Source organism: Malurus melanocephalus, unplaced genomic scaffold (genome assembly GCF_030028575.1).
Source record: "Malurus melanocephalus ecotype Western Australia unplaced genomic scaffold, MMel_1.1 scaffold_14, whole genome shotgun sequence".
NCBI lineage: Eukaryota > Metazoa > Chordata > Aves > Passeriformes > Maluridae > Malurus > Malurus melanocephalus.
In genome coordinates this window covers 190,670-206,727 of record NW_026623246.1, presented here as the reverse complement: position 1 = coordinate 206,727, position 16,058 = coordinate 190,670, and the positions used below count along the sequence as shown (strand labels likewise).

Here is a 16,058-nt window from a genome sequence, read left to right as displayed (position 1 = left end):
AAATATYCAAAGCAATTCAAGTGGAAATTTAGATTAGACCACTTCTAAAGCTCACTTAAAACCAACMTTTTCACAAACCAAGTGACATTGTAATAGAAGATACCAATATTATAACAGAAAATTAATTAAATAAACATTAAAAAAATTGACTGGTGGTAGTTGCATTTTTCAATAAAAACATGCAAAATGTTGACATTACTTCTGAGATAATTAAATTAGACATTAAATTATACACGCTACAAGATAAATATTTTTGTCAAAGCGAATGTTTGCAATTTATTACAAWTTTTTTTCAGTTTAGTTATTTTTATTATACCTGTATGGTACAATCAAATGTTCTCCATACATTGACTCAAATTTTCTTTCTCGGGTCAAGCTAACAACAGTTCTAATATTTTCTATTGCTTCTGTGGCAATCTGCAATAGAAAAACAAATGTTCCAATCAAAAGTTAATATTATGTTGCAAGTCCTYATTCTAAAGTAACAAAAAGATTGTGTTGGAATACAGTTTTATCCTTTTTATACTGGTTATTAAAATCATAGACCATTGATACAAAAATAAGCATTTTATACTTTCTTTTTATGACAATGAAGTGTTCTTACAATGCTCAGAATTTCCTGGTAAGACCTCTTCAATGTTCTACAAATTAGTGGCAAAAAACATTACACAGCAATGACAATCATGGAGCAGATACTCAACAAGAAAAATGTAATGTTAGTATTCCACTTCCAGTCCACTGATTTTGGGCTAAAAGCAAAATGTGCAGCTTACTTAGGTGCCTGAGAGCCTGATTTCAATCTCAGCAGTAAATACTTGYTCTGATACCTATTTTAAGCCTGCAGAATCTTTAGACTTCAGTCATTTGTTTACACAAATGTGCCAGGGGAGATTCAGATCAGATAATAATAATAGAAAAAWTCACTRTTAGGGTGGTCAGGCATTGGAATATATTGCCCRGGTAAGTGGTGGAGTCACTGTCTCTGCAAGCATTCAGGAGATGGATGTGGGACTTGGGGATATGGTTTAGAGGTGATTATGGTGGTGCTGGGTTRATGGTTGGACTTGAAGATCTTAAAGGYCTCTTCCCACTTAGACAATTCTGTGAAAAGGCCTTCAAGGCTTTAATGCACTTTGTTGAATGGTACGTTTCATGCAATTTTAGTTTAATAAAGACCATAATGTAAGGTTTTTTAGAAACCTATGCTCAGCAATTCTTTGCAGAAAGCAAATTTTCCAGGTGGAACACCACTTTGACTGAAAAACCCCCATATTTTTAAAAAGTGAAAATTGAATAAAATGCCTTTAATCCAGTGCTTGCTTAGGTGGCCTGGAGAAGGGAAAACTGACATTACTATGAAAAAAAAAATTGGTTTGAAAAAAAACCCCATAAATGTTTGTAATACCTGTGCTAATTCTTCATAATACACTGTATTAAGAAAGTCTTAGTGTCTATTCCAAGAATTGTCAACTATTTTCTGTTACATCTTAAAACAAAACAACATGAAATAAATGCTCATCCCTTAGAGAGAAGCAGAAGAAATGTACCCAGTCGAAAGGAAAGGAATGGAATTGCATGACCTTAGGTAAATTATTTTCTTTTCAGTAACTTTTAAAAASTGTAGGACATAGGAAGAGATTTCAGAAAAATTTTACCTTGAAAAGAGCAATACTGGGAAGTGATGAAATAGTTGTTCTGTCCCAAAAGGATTTTTGAATGAAGTGACATTAAATGCCTTCATTTAATTTGTTAAACAAGAGTCTAGCCTTCTTGCTTTTCAGTTCTCATCTTTCTCTTCCACTCAAGAAACAAAGGAATGGCAAACAGAAACGAGTGGATATATACATATTATCACTGCAAACATTGATAAGAGGAAAGAGGGGGGAGAAAAAGAAGAGCAGTATAATAAATATCAGATAGATTACATGCCAAAAAGAGATGACAGAAAAAATAAAAGAGAATGTCAAAATGAAGATGCTTGCAAAATAAGGAAAACAAAGATGAGTAGAAAAGGAATGAGAAGAGAATATGCCTGAATAGTGTTTCGCACATTCTKAGATTCATCACCTACAAAAATATTCATTGGGTAATAACAAAAATAAAAAMCAGAGGTGTTATGCTCTGTAGGTCTACTGGTGTAACTGTCTATCTTTGGAACTTACATATTGTGAAATGTTCTGTGTTTGGAAATAATATAACCATTAACAATGCTTTGGTAAATATGACTGTGTGCATTATACACAAATAGACAAAGTTCTCTAGACCCACCTTTCCTGCAGCTTCCAGCTCTCGTTTATCTTTCTTAGCATGCCCAGCCAACATCTTCATTTCAATCATTCCTGCCACTGCAATGATRGGCACAACAGCTAAAAGCAGCAGGGTCAGCTGCCAGCCATAAACTAATGATATAATGATTCCAGTCCCCAGGTTGGCTATGTTTTGGGCAATTAATGCCAGTCTGACACCAGTTGCCTGGAGAAAGAAAAAAGTAATTTCTTACTAAAGTAACTGGATTTTAAATAAGGAAAGCATTTTCACCCACAAAATTCCTGATTCTCAAAACACTATTTAGAAAGTTTTAACTCAGTTTTGCTATTTTTCAAAATGGGAGTTTCTTAATGCTTTTATAAAACAAAAATCTAGATCATATTTATTTCTTCGTTCTCCATATTCTAATTACTTATATTTACTCTGCAATTTCTAAATTCTGCTCTTGAAACTGAACAAACTTCACCCTCATCACATATTCACATTTGCATCTAAACATTAAAATCTGTCATGTTTTGTAAATCATAGAGCTAGCTTTACAAGTTATCACACAGAGCCCAAGGAAGAAGAAAATGTAACATTTTACTTTTCCTACYGAAATAAAGCCAAAGACACTTCAGAACTCTTCAGTTCAGAAAAAAACCAGCACATAACATCATGCAGCAGCAAATATTTACTTAAGCATACACAAATAATTACATTCAGTGCACTTTAGCTTGATACTACAGACCCCTTAAAGAATCTCCAAAAACAGAGAAAAAGAAGAACCTATTGCTCACAGCTCCGTGTTTTAAATAAGAAATCTGTACAATCAAAAAAATAGCAGATCGCAAACAGAATAAATTTAGTTGCATGCCGTTAGGTGAATAAGACCTCTTTTTAAAAAATRAGAGATTCCCAATAAATTTGTTTAATAGTGAAGATCACAATACAGCACACTAGTARACTTTAGAAAAAAATTACTTGGTAATTAATTTGCAAACATATATTACCATAATCATCATAATGTGCATCAGTATGYGATGTGCATCAGTAGCTCTACCAGCTACTGCTTTATAGTACATTTTAGTTGTCAAAATCAAGACTGTTATCCAACCAGTCAAACTGTCTTGGGTTACATGGAAGGTGTAACCAGAAGTATGTATTCTATTACCATCTCCATCAGCTGTTCAGATAGGTGGGGCAGTGTTCTTCTCTCCCTGAGTCAGCCCTGCTCACATACTCTGGGATGGAGCAGCCATTCTGTGGGGGACCATCTCCCCGAATGGGCCATCAAGGTCTCCCAGCAGGACTCGCAGAATTCCATCATACCATTGTGAGCTGCCCCTTCCTGAGGGGAGGAACTGAACATTCCTACCTGTATATAACCTGAGGCTTGGAACACTATAGAAAACTACTTCCACTGGATTCCCAGAGGACAAGAGCTCGGGAACCACCACTGGACCTCCAGAGATGGACCAGGCCTTTCTTTAGGATCACTACTAACAAGACCACATCCATCACCCCCAATGAGACTACAGCCAACATTTAACTGGACTGCTATCACCACCCTGATCAACAGGATGGCAGGYTGTRTTCTAATTTTGTCAGTTTAAGCTGGTGTTTCTGTATTACTGCCTTTATTTTAACTTTTTCCTATTAAATTGTAGTTCTGACTTGAAGTYTCTYACAACATRTTTGTATGGGATTAATTCCTCYGCTGGCTTGCTTGCACAAAAACCCAAGCTGCGATACTTGGCTATATACTAAACAAATATGAAAAATTCCRAACCAAAATTTTACTTACTCCTTTCACTTGAGAGGCATCGTTAGCAAGTCTTGTAGTTAATGCTCCAGTGCTATTTTTAGGATTATCAAACCAGCCCATATCCTAAAATCAGAAACATTATTTTTAAGACCAGTTTTTGGATATTTCGAATAAACTGCAAAGTAWATCTGGTATGTGGCAGTGTCTCAGKTCTGCAYATTTAAATAGGTTTAATTACAATTCTATCATTGCACAATGAATATATTCAAAAAAAAGTGTAATCTTGTGAATCCTCTGATGTATTCATTGTGACTGCTGRGAAGGAAGGCGAGCAGCTGAGAGATTCCCAAAAGCAAAATTTAYCCTCCCTCACTGCTGCTCCCTCATTAAATCTCCTTGGAGGAGAGGACACTTCAGTCACACCCCCTGGGTGGCAAAGCTGTTTGGGGAGAAGTTAAGTGTAAAGTATTTTCATGTTAAAGACAAAACATTAATTGTTTTGTTTCTTCCCATGATAAGGAGGCTAATTTGGAAGTTATGAGACACGAACAAATGAACAAAACCYCCAAACTAAATGAAAAACCAACTGGTCTATCTGATCAAAGTTAATAGTTGGGATAAGGTACACAGTTTATTGTTTATKCTCCATGTGAACAAATATCTGATTTAAACTTTGATGTGTAATACGCATTGAATGAAATAATGTATTGTATGAATGAAGTATTACAAGAATTTATGACCTCAAGCATCAATTGTAAGATTGCCTTTTGAGTAGATTTTCAGTATGGTTGATCTATAAATTGTAATTTTTTGAGACTACAACCGTGTTCTGTCACATTGGAGACAGTCATGTTTGCATGATCCAGATTCTGTGTCTATATCTGCAAGAATTGCTTTATCTGCAAGACTTAAAACCCCATAACCATGATACTGTATATTTCTGAACCTAAAATATTGATCCTGAAATCATGCCAAATTAAGGCAAATATAGAATGGTTTCATAACACTATGTTCTATGTGTATTTTAATTCTCTGAYAGTGGTTTTAGTTTTGAATATACAACCTTATTATTGCATTAACAAACAACAATTATAGATTCTGGGGTTCTCAGACAGAGAATTCCAATAAATTTAAAGAAAAAACATGTCTGTACATATCACAATTTAAATCAGACATTTGAAATAAGAGTCACAATCTAAGTTGCATTACATTTCTTTGGGGGAGAAAGGGCACCAAGAAAGCAAAGCAGGCAAATTAATAGATAATGGGATAACGGATAATGTGATGGCGTACATCAGCTTGTAAGGTCCTTGTAACTTGGATGCAAATCTAAGTCCTTGCAAGGAGCACGTAAAAAGCTCTTATACTGATTTAAGATTCTCCCTYTAAGGATACTTTGCTTAACCACATGTAACAAACCAAATTGGTTTATAGCCKGATTTAAACAATCTTCTCTGTTGATAAGTCACAATATGATAGAGTAATGYAGAATACAGTTATTTTACACCAATACAATTAATTATTTTTAAAATCCTGGAAATGAAAATATTTATTATCTTTACCTGTCTAAGCATTGCTTTAAATGCCATGAATCGAAGCCTCATTGTCAGAATTTCTCCAGCTTTGCCAAATGAGAAACCCTGTTTGAGAAAAGGTACAATGTTTAGTATAATACATTGTTTGTGTTTATTCAATAAATATTTTAGATACATTGCCTCTACCAAGTCAAAGTCTGAAATATTGTTTCCTCAAAGCAAATGTAAAAACAGGTTTAGTATACTTAAATTCTAGTAGGTTCACACTACATACATTCAAATATTATTTCTGGAAAAAATATAGGGAGTATAACAATATTTCCCAGCACTGCTTCACCWGCAGGCTTTAAGGAGAAGGTCACAGATCAACCCTCTGACTTCATTTGTATRAGTCGACCTAAGTCAGATTTAAACAAGTAGCATTTAAGCCATTCACTTTAGATTAAAGACTTTGTAAGGCAACCTGGGTTCACTGAAGTCAACCGCATCACTCAAATTTAAAACATTATCAGAACAATTATAAACTAAGCAAACCTATCACAGCCGTGTTCTACCCAGCCTTCCGCACTCAAGGCCTTTTTTGCTTGTTCAACAAGTCAATTCCATAAACAAACCAGGAGGCTTCTGCGAGAGACTGTTTATGCTGCTGTCCCAAGTGCATGTTATTATTTCACTCTGTAGGCTCATTTAATAGATAAAACTAAACAAATGTTCATAAATCATTAGCCATACTATATATGAAAATATTTAATATGATTTCTACCTTCTTTTTTTTCTTTTAGGTGGCACTGTTTTAGCAGGTATGACCATTAGTGTTTCAGCAGGAAGAAATGAATATCAGTGTGATGAGTCTTACCTGATGAACTGGGCCTGGGAATCTTTGGGATTCTCATAGGAGAAATATGGGACTTTCCCTTGGACAAGGAAAGGGTCAAGGAAGCAAAAAACTGGAGAGCTAAGGCGGAAGCTTGGTAGATTTTCAATAACAGATTCAAAGAGGAAGGCTTGAGGCTGAGAAGGAAGTGGTAGAGTGTAAAGGCTGGAGGGGTTGCCTTTAATTGGCAATGGAAAAAGAGCGAGAAAATCCAGAGTTTCATCCTGAGATATGTTTGACTGATGAACAAGAGGGGAAGAACTGAAGCTAAGAGGTCTGAATAGGTTTGTAATCCTCTAACACACAAAAAACTCTAGGTCAGTTTCAGCATAAGATGCACCGAGAACCATAAATACAGGTTCTGTTTGAGTTGAAGATATGTATTATGAAGGTGCAAATTTTTAACACATTTCAGGTCAGGTTTCTAAAACATGATGAACAATTATGATAAAGTTAAAATAATAAGGCATACCTGAAAAAAGAAAGTAAAAAAGGAAATGATCCCAAGTACTAAAAACAGCAGTGAATACAAGTTGCTTTTTTGTCTTAAGATGTCCTTGTCAGTTTCTTGAAAAATCTACAAAAGAAAATTTAAAACATTTTGTAAAAATTCACTAACAATCTAAAATATTGTCATCTTTCTCAATAACTATTTTTGGTAGTCAATTGTAYTCATATAAAATTTGAGCATATGTTATTTAAGATTTAAGGTATAACCATCATATTTCAGGTTGTAGCAAGAATTTTAGGATTTTGTAAATTTCATACAAGTTTTTCAGATTTTTGGAAGAGTGTTTCATCCACTCTTCAGCTTYACTATGCAGTGATTGTTTTAAACCTAATTTTATTAGAAATAAATTTTGTGGGCTTTGAGTTTTTTTGCATCTTTTACTTCAACTTACCCCTATAATTTCAGAAAATATGACTGCAAATGCAGGTTGCAAAGCTCCATTGATAATTGCACACAAGGTTCCACCTACAAAGTATGGCCATTCAGTTTTGTTCAACTTCATAATTTTCAGAAATGAAGCTGGAGGTAGTTCTTCAGCCTAAAAATGGGAATTCTGTTAGGACAAACACGTATGTATTTGGACAAATATGGAGAAAAGGAGAGATTAATAATCAATTTTCTATTCCCAGAATCCATTCAGGGGAGGTAAAAATGTATCATTTTTAATAACATGAATAAATAACTTATTGTATGGGTTTTTTTATTATTCTAACGCAAGGAAGGAAGAGCTGTACACTGTATCTACAGCTCTTGCCATTGTATGTCAGTTTATCCATACAGTTTTGTGGGTGAATATTTGGTATTAATCAATGATGACTGAGCTACTCATTGTGGGCATATTGCTGTGTGTAATCCATGGGTTCATTAATTCAAGTAATTTTTCATTAAGCAACTTAGTGAAGTAATTGCTGTAAATATGAATGCAATCATATTTTTTGGTTTTTTTTTTTTTTTGCAAGTTGTGTTGTAAGAGCTGTTATGTTGAGCAAAAGATTCTGTTTCTTGCCCAGAAATGAACATTTAACCTGTATAGACTATGTTGGTAAGGTATGTAAATAYATGTAAGTATAGTTCTTTTAAAGCAAATTTCTTTTCAGTAATAAACGCATCATCTTTGCTATAGATTTTTAAATAACTGTTTTATTTGTATTATCATTTATGTTGAGAATAAAAAAGCAAGTCATGAATATTATTAGTCAAAGGTTATTTAGAATTTTAAAATTATTGTGTTTTCTTCATCCCTATCAAATTCCTCCTTCTTTTACCTTTCTTGAGCAGGAGAATAAATTTAACACACTTCATTTAAAGGAATCAAGTTCACTAACAAYTCTGCAAAGATACTTACAGGTGAAGTTTTTTCCTCATCAGTACCATCGTTTTGCTCTCCTGGCTTTTTCATGCTTCTCCGAGTTGATCTCCTTCTCAGTCCTTTTGAGGATTCTCCAAATTCTGGTTCAGATTCACCACTTAGGATACCATGTGCATTCTCACCATTTTCTGATGATGGAACTTCAGCGTCTATTGCCTAAAAGTAGGAAGAACATGATAAGTTTARTTATGCATATATTACTCTAAACTTTCAAAGTTATGAGGTAATCAAAATAAATRTAACTTTGTTTCAGGTGAAAGCAGTACGGGGGAAACAACACAACCCCTTTAAAAGGATATGAAAATCTGCATAATATTTAATAAAGTTCTATCCTCGGAGGTTTTTTCATATATGATTTTTGCAGCTCCCAAGAAAATACTGAGAGGGAGAACAGGGGAATGAGAGTAGCTGCTCTTTTTTTCATGATTTAAACTAACAAAATTTTAAATTGAGTGTAAACACTTTGCAGTCCTCTTGGTTTCTTTCAGAATGAGTTCTCAGGGGATATACAGTTTATTCATGAAGTGATAAAAAATTACCATCTTTACTACAGAACATGCTTAACAATTCTTTACTTTAAATGGAATAAGGGAGGTCAGGATGAAAACAGTCAAAAAGAGAATTTGACTGAAAAATTAGAGCAGCCTGGAAAAGAACCTTACCCTTGGTTGTATTTTTGCCAGTCTCTTTGACAGAATAAATAAATGTCTACCCACCCTGAGGTATTTGATAGCAACTGGTTCAAAGTTGCCTTCAATTTTTGTTTCTTTTTTTCCCCAAATTTTTTACTTATTACTACTTTTTGCGCTACTAATAAAAGTATATTTTTTTCACTTGGTTTCCATTTTTTAAATCGCTTTTAATTTTTCTTTCCATTATATATTTCCTCATTTTCCCCATATTCACATTTTCTTGGATACAAAGTTACTTTGAATCTGAGGTAACCAAAAGCATTCTCATATTCTATGAAGAAATAGTTTAATTGTTCTGGTTTAGCCTCTTCAGTCTGACATACTGAGATGGCAGTTTCAGTTTCTTTAATGGACACAGGGGCTATGTAGTAAAACAAAGGTAACAATGAAAATCTGCTATAAACTAATGGCACATGGGACATTGGGATGTAAGTATCAAAGCATTTTAGTTTTCATTTAATAAGTAATTAATCTCTGATATATTATGATATATAATTAGCAATGTCTTTTTTTTTGTCTACATTACTTCAAAACCTAATTTTGCACTTGGCATAGCTGGATTATTTTTCTTTTTTCTTTTTTTTCTATTCCTCCACATTTTTTTCTTTAGAAAGAAACTCAGTATGAACCATTGTAACTAAACAGTTTAAAATATGCATGCTCAATTCCTCCTCTGTCAACTACAGTATTATATCTTTTATCACACTAAGAACAAGTAACAGAACAGTCAGCTACTGTAGTCGGCTGCTTTACATAAACCGAATAAAAGAAAATACAAAATAATCTTTCACAATTTAAATACCTAGAGGATTAAAATTGTATTACACTGTGTTTAAACAGGTTTTTATCAAAACTAGTGGTCTTTCTCAAACTACTACTCTCCTTTCAAAATTMATGATTTTTTCTGCTAACAAAATATGCTGCAGAATTTTGAATAATTCTGATATAATGACTATGGGTGCACAAAAAAAACCAAATGAGGCAACAGCTAGAAAAAAAAATACCTGCATGTTAACGAGTTTGTGGTAAATTCCCTTTCTCTCAAGCAATTCAGCGTGAGTGCCTTGCTCTTTGATAACTCCACCTTCGAATACAGCTATCAGATCTGCATTTCGGACTGTTGACAGTCGATGAGCTACCACAACTGTGGTGCGTCCCTCCCTTGCCTGAAAATGGCAATTTTTAATGTGAGTATTTATAAGTAAATGCATAAGGTGTTCATATTCATAGTAGAGTTGAATAAGACCTAAAAGAAACATTAAAATGATTCATAGAAAAATATAACTTTCAAAAATAAATTWAAAAAAACATATTTCAATGAATACCTTACAGCAGAAATATAATCTTAGGCTTGAAATTTAATATCGGAGACCATCTTTCACTGTGGTACATAAATACATCAATTTTTGATCACAAATATCTAAACAAAAATCTCAATATATAAATTTTAGAATGTTACAAACCCTAAAATCTTTTAAATGTTAGAATTTTTTATATTTAGGCCCACAGTTGCCCATTTGAAACTTAAAATCCATGGAGAATTTATACTCAGAAACATTAGAGTATATTTCACATTAACTTTTTAAAACACCAGTGTTTTAAGCTTTACCTCATAGCTAACTGAAGTGATTACAATAAAGCCAAAATTCTCTGCAATTTCACATTAATTGTATTTCAACTAAGTGCCTATCTTGGGATAGCTATAAGCATATTACACTTAATATTTCAAACAACACAGCTTATCATTTTCACTACAAAGCTGAATTAAAGTGAGGAAGCAAGTTTTAGTTTAAATAATCAAAATAATGAAGGGATGGCAKTCAGAAGGTCTCTGACAGGCCTGAGGAATGGGCCCAGTAGAATCTCATGGAGTTCAACAAGGCCAAGTGACCAACAACAACATGAATGGCAACAGGACAGATAATAGGAAAGGATGGTATTTACACCAAGAAAATGTTGATTTAAGCCAAATAAGGCAGAAAATATGATTCYATCTTCTAACTTGAAATAAGCTTTCTCTCTACTATCTGTAGGATCTCAAAAATTCTCTGTACAAAGAATATTTGCCAAATCAAAGTGTATGTTTTGTGTTTCTATGGGTCTCTATTTTCAACAAAGATMTGGGAAAATAAGTAAATATTAGGCTCCTGCTTACCTGCTTAATTTTAAAACACTACTGACCTTGTCCAGTGCTGCCTGCACAATTGATTCACTCTCAGTATCCAAAGCTGATGTTGCCTCATCAAGCAGAAGAATTTTAGGATTGCGAACCAGAGCTCGGGCAATTGCTATTCTTTGCTTCTGGCCTCCACTCAGCTGTGCYCCTCTTTCTCCAACCACAGTTTCAAATTTCTACAAGACAAATACATATATTTAAAACACTCAGTGGAACAGTTCTTTCACTAAAGAAAGATGTCAGTAATGCCAGTAACATCTTTTCCTTCCCCTACAGGAATAAACACCTACTTGGATAATCCTGACTAATCATTTCCTGGAATTCTAGTAGTTCTTCAAATGACTGCCAAATCATTGCCTGAATATATAAAATTAGCATTATTCTCAAAAGTTATGAGGAAGCTCTGCATAGCTCTGCATATTCGCAGATCAAACTACATAAAAACGTCTTTTAACAAGAATTGCTTCTCAGGAACTATTTGGCACAAGAAGGTATAGAAGAAATTACTTCAGCAGTAGAGCTGATCTACTTACATTGGGTAGCTTCATGATGAAGTCATAAGCATTTGCTTCCTTGGTGGCTTTTTCAATCTCTTCCATGGTGACATCCTCACGGCCATAACGAATATTTTCTGCAATTGTAGTGGCAAAGAGCACGGGCTCCTGATTCACCACACCAATGACCTCCCGCAGATATCTTATGTTTAAGGTCTTAATATCCTGCCCATCAATGGTAACCTAAACAAAAGAGACCAGACAAAAACTGTTTACTCTGTGTTTTGATCACGGAACCTCTCTCTCCATGCCGGCACGTGTCATTTTAGGTGAGACTTTGCCATGTCAATGGGACATTACAAGGGTAGTGAGGCCAGWACCAGGCTTTCAACAAATGTGACACACAGAGCATTCATCTCATTTRGGGTATCTTACCGTGCCTTCCCTGGGATCATAAAATCTCTGGATGAGCTGAACAGTTGTACTTTTCCCACATCCACTGGAACCAACCAGGGCCACTGTYTGGCCAGAGCTAATCTTGAGATTCAAGCCCTTCAGTATCTGTGCATATAGTAAAAGTGGTCAAAAACATGTATGCAGAAATGTCAGGGTAAATTTGAAGCAACACTAAACACTACAATAAAATAACCTTCATATTTCTAGCAGAATCTRGTAAAAATAAAATTTACAAAAATGTGGGTTAAAATTCTGGATAACTGATGACTTCAGCTTAATTTTCCTTATATTTACATGATAATTGGTTCAGTATTAATGTATTATACACATATTATACACAATGTATTATACTGTCTCATGAACCAGTTCATATGACAAAATAATAATACTATCCATAAATAAAATATAATATAGAAAAAATGTAGTGCAATATTTCTCTATTGTGTTGCCTCACCTTTTTCTTTAATGTACCATGCAAACTACAAGAAGGCTATGTAAAAGTCATGGTTAAAAGCTGAATGTCTTTCTGCCTATCAAAAGTAAGAAAGATGACTTTATCAAGGTCAGTGCTTTTCCTTTAAGGTAAGGAAGGAAATAGTTACATAGTGCAGAGACACTGTCCATGAAAACATTTTCAGAAATTATTCATATGCTGTGGATCTTCACTGCATTAAGACTCTGAATTCATGACAGTGCTTGAAAAAGGAAACTTATTCTCTGTGCAGACAGACAAATACAGATTCTGATCTCTGAATACAGCCAGGCCCTGCTTTCTTTAACTGGCTCAGACACAGTCCAAAGAGAGCTGCATTGCAATCACTTTGAAACCCACTATCTCATTACTATAACTATACACAAACGCTTGGGTTAGGAGTGTAAATTTAGATTTTGATAGAAATACATATTTATAGGTTTTTGCATAGCCACACTTACTAGAGCTTTAGATAAAATTTATTCAGAAAACTCAGTAGGTTTAGCTAAGGTGAAAATAAGTCTATTTAAAGTCACTAAAGAAGACAAGGTAGCTTATATACATCAGAGAATCAGCTTGAAATTTTTGCATTTTCAACAAACGATTTGATTTTCAACAAATATTTAATTCATGTGACTTTCTAATGATTTTTTTTTCCCAACATATGATCCAAATATCCAACTGTAATATATAAAAAGTTTCATTTACAGTACCTCAACATCTTGTCTGGATGGATAATTGAAGTAAACATTTTTGAATTCCACATTCCCTTTCATGTGATCTGGTTTGTAACCTGTCTCTGAATAACTGTCAATTTGAGGTTCCTGTGCAAAATAAAATACAAAAAACCAAACCCATTTTTTTTTAATAAAGAAGTCCTTGAGTGTACCATTATTCTGTAGCGATATCAAATGTGTTTTTAAAGTAATTTAGGTGAGATTTCTGAAAGATATAAATTGCATGATGTGCTGCTCCCTCACTGTTATATCGATGATATGCTAATGCAGCAATACTTTTAAAATTTTTCCAATAAACTTTTGTGTGAATTTTGTTCCTGTCTTTAAAAAGAARGTTCTCTTATCTTCAAAAGAAGTTTTGAAATGATAGCAAGGGCGAAGATACTCACATTGTCTATTATATTAAAGATCACATAGGCAGCTCCTCTTGCACTRGCAAATGCCTCTATGCTTGGAGCAGTCTGTCCAATACTGAAAGCTCCAATCAATACAGAGAAAAAGACCTGAAAGAAATATTTACAGAGGCATATATTCATTCTTATTTAAGCAGAAAATTAAGTTTCTTTATTTACATTAGATATTTTTGGGTCTCAAGTTTCCATGTTTGTTAACAGAAGTTTAAGGAATCCAGAATTAAAGCAAAAWTGAAAAGGTTTCTCTTAAACAAAAGGGCTTTTTAAGGTTCAGCTGAGAACTGAGGTACTATACAACATTAATTTTGCAAACATATTGAAAAAAAGTGAAAAAGTGACTCAGACTTGCAAAATCTGTGACAAAAAATATATAATTGCACTTGAGGTCTCAGGATTTATTGTACTAATTCATTTTTTGGCCAAAGACCAAAAAGTGTATTACATATCTTCCAACAGAATAAAGACAGAGATGMAAAACACTATCATTCTGCTTTCAAAGTGGCTTTAAAGTGAAATAGAAGTATAGAAACCCAAGCTCTCCATCACAAAGTAATAAAGGATCCATTTGCTTGAATGGAAGAGAGTGAGTGCAAGAAAACAAGAAACAACAGAAAAAGAAAAAAAATAATATTTTTCTCAGAATAGCACAGTTAATTGCTTTCAGCTAGTATTAAAACAAAAGCAATTAAACCACACTGCTCAGAGATCCTAACAGCCATGGTAGTCAGAGCAAAGTCTGTCACACCCATCATATTGAACAGGGGTTATTCACAGATTCCACCCATGATAATGCGTTATCCATGTTATAAAAATATCATTCAGTGAACTACAACACAGACAATCTGCCACATAATTTGCAAATACTTTGAACAGAATAAATTACACACAAGGTCATGAACTTCACTGAGAGGTTCTGTATGCCAACCTGTACTAAAGATCCAAAAGAGCCAAAAACACATAACAGAGATGTTTTTAACAAACTTCAGGGATTCATAAACAAAACAGGTAGTTTAAAAAATATGTAAATATATGCGTATGGTCACATGGCTGGGTTCCATCATGATTTACAAAGTCATTCTTGTCACCATGTTTATTTCATATTTCAACAAAATTAGAATGGTTGCCACATCAAGAGAAGAATTTATGATTTAAGATTTTCTTTCTTTGGTTAGATCGTGACATACTCCCTAGTCACAAATATATTTTAATTCCCCTCGATTTCTAAAAATACTGAGAAGTGATTCCAAGCTCTCATGGTACAAAACATTCAAAAAACATTAAGAAAACATTAAGAAAATTATCTACTTAGACCACACAATAGCTAAAATAAAGATACTTGTTTCTGCATCCTAAAAAGATATTCAGCCCTCTGAACGCAAATCTCATCTAGAAAGGGTATTGTACTTCAGTTTTTAATTGAACTATTTCTATATCAATCTAATATTAGGAAAATCAGAAAACATGTAGGAACAGTTAAAAAATGTTTTATTTGCATTTATATAGACTTTGAGATCCTATATAAACAACACGGAGGCCTTTGTGGAGGGAATCTCTTTGTTAAGAAGAGGGGATGCTACTTTGTCAATTCTGGGACATAATTCTCATCAAACTCAAATAAATTCCCAATACACTTCCCAAAACTTTAATGTGTGTTCTTTATTATTTCTCACTGTTACTTACTGCTCATTAATACTCACTGTAAGAACTTTTCCAATTGTGTAATCATCACTTAAGATCAAAGTAGTTCCATACCAGAATGCSAGTGCATATGATGCATATATCAGTAAGAATGCAGCACCCATAGAAATATTAGCTGTAATAGACTTTTTTATTCCAATCCTTTTAGCATCTTCTAAATTTTTATGGTATCTGGAAGAAAGATAAAAGTTCAAAATAGGCTCACACTTGTACCACGGCATACAGTACCAAAACCCATGTGGACAAACTAGAAAAAGAATGTTTACAAAATACAGCAGAATATGTAAAGATAAGAATATGTAAAGGTAAACCTGGTAGTCAGGCTTTCTAAGGTAATCCCTAAAAATGCCGACATTAGTCAACCTAATGGAAATAAAAGGGCATTGGAGGTCAGGGGCTGGCATTTAAGTTGCKTAAATAACCTGCAGGTCAGTGAACTTTGATTGTGAACCACTCAAGATAAAATATATCACAAGATCCATGTTTTACAGTACAGCAGAAATAGAGATGCTGCTCATTAGCACCTTCACAACTACTGAGTAATCAGATTACCAAGGATATCATCATCTTATGCCAGATCAAGGCCTTCTTTTGTCTCAAGTTCTCACTGTGTGAT

General features: G+C 33.8%; 1 protein-coding gene across 2 annotated transcripts in view; it reads right to left on the bottom strand.

The window, feature by feature from the left end:
• The window catches only part of ABCB1 (ATP binding cassette subfamily B member 1), a 45,542-nt gene that overhangs the window by 8,458 nt on the left and 21,026 nt on the right, over positions 1–16,058 (bottom strand). The window contains exons 11-24 of one of the 2 annotated variants that reach the window (XM_057383118.1): positions 15,442–15,613; positions 13,721–13,834; positions 13,308–13,418; positions 12,102–12,227; positions 11,706–11,909; positions 11,178–11,348; positions 10,001–10,162; positions 8,281–8,460; positions 7,327–7,473; positions 6,897–7,001; positions 5,578–5,655; positions 4,055–4,138; positions 2,269–2,472; positions 317–417 (exon numbers count right to left, since the gene is read on the bottom strand). In XM_057383118.1, coding sequence (XP_057239101.1) covers positions 317–417; positions 2,269–2,472; positions 4,055–4,138; positions 5,578–5,655; positions 6,897–7,001; positions 7,327–7,473; positions 8,281–8,460; positions 10,001–10,162; positions 11,178–11,348; positions 11,706–11,909; positions 12,102–12,227; positions 13,308–13,418; positions 13,721–13,834; positions 15,442–15,613 — 1,959 coding nt within the window. Of the gene's footprint in view, positions 1–316; positions 418–1,655; positions 1,851–2,268; positions 2,473–4,054; positions 4,139–5,577; positions 5,656–6,896; positions 7,002–7,326; positions 7,474–8,280; positions 8,461–10,000; positions 10,163–11,177; positions 11,349–11,705; positions 11,910–12,101; positions 12,228–13,307; positions 13,419–13,720; positions 13,835–15,441; positions 15,614–16,058 lie in introns of those variants that run through there. The other variant, XM_057383127.1, reaches the window with a different exon arrangement.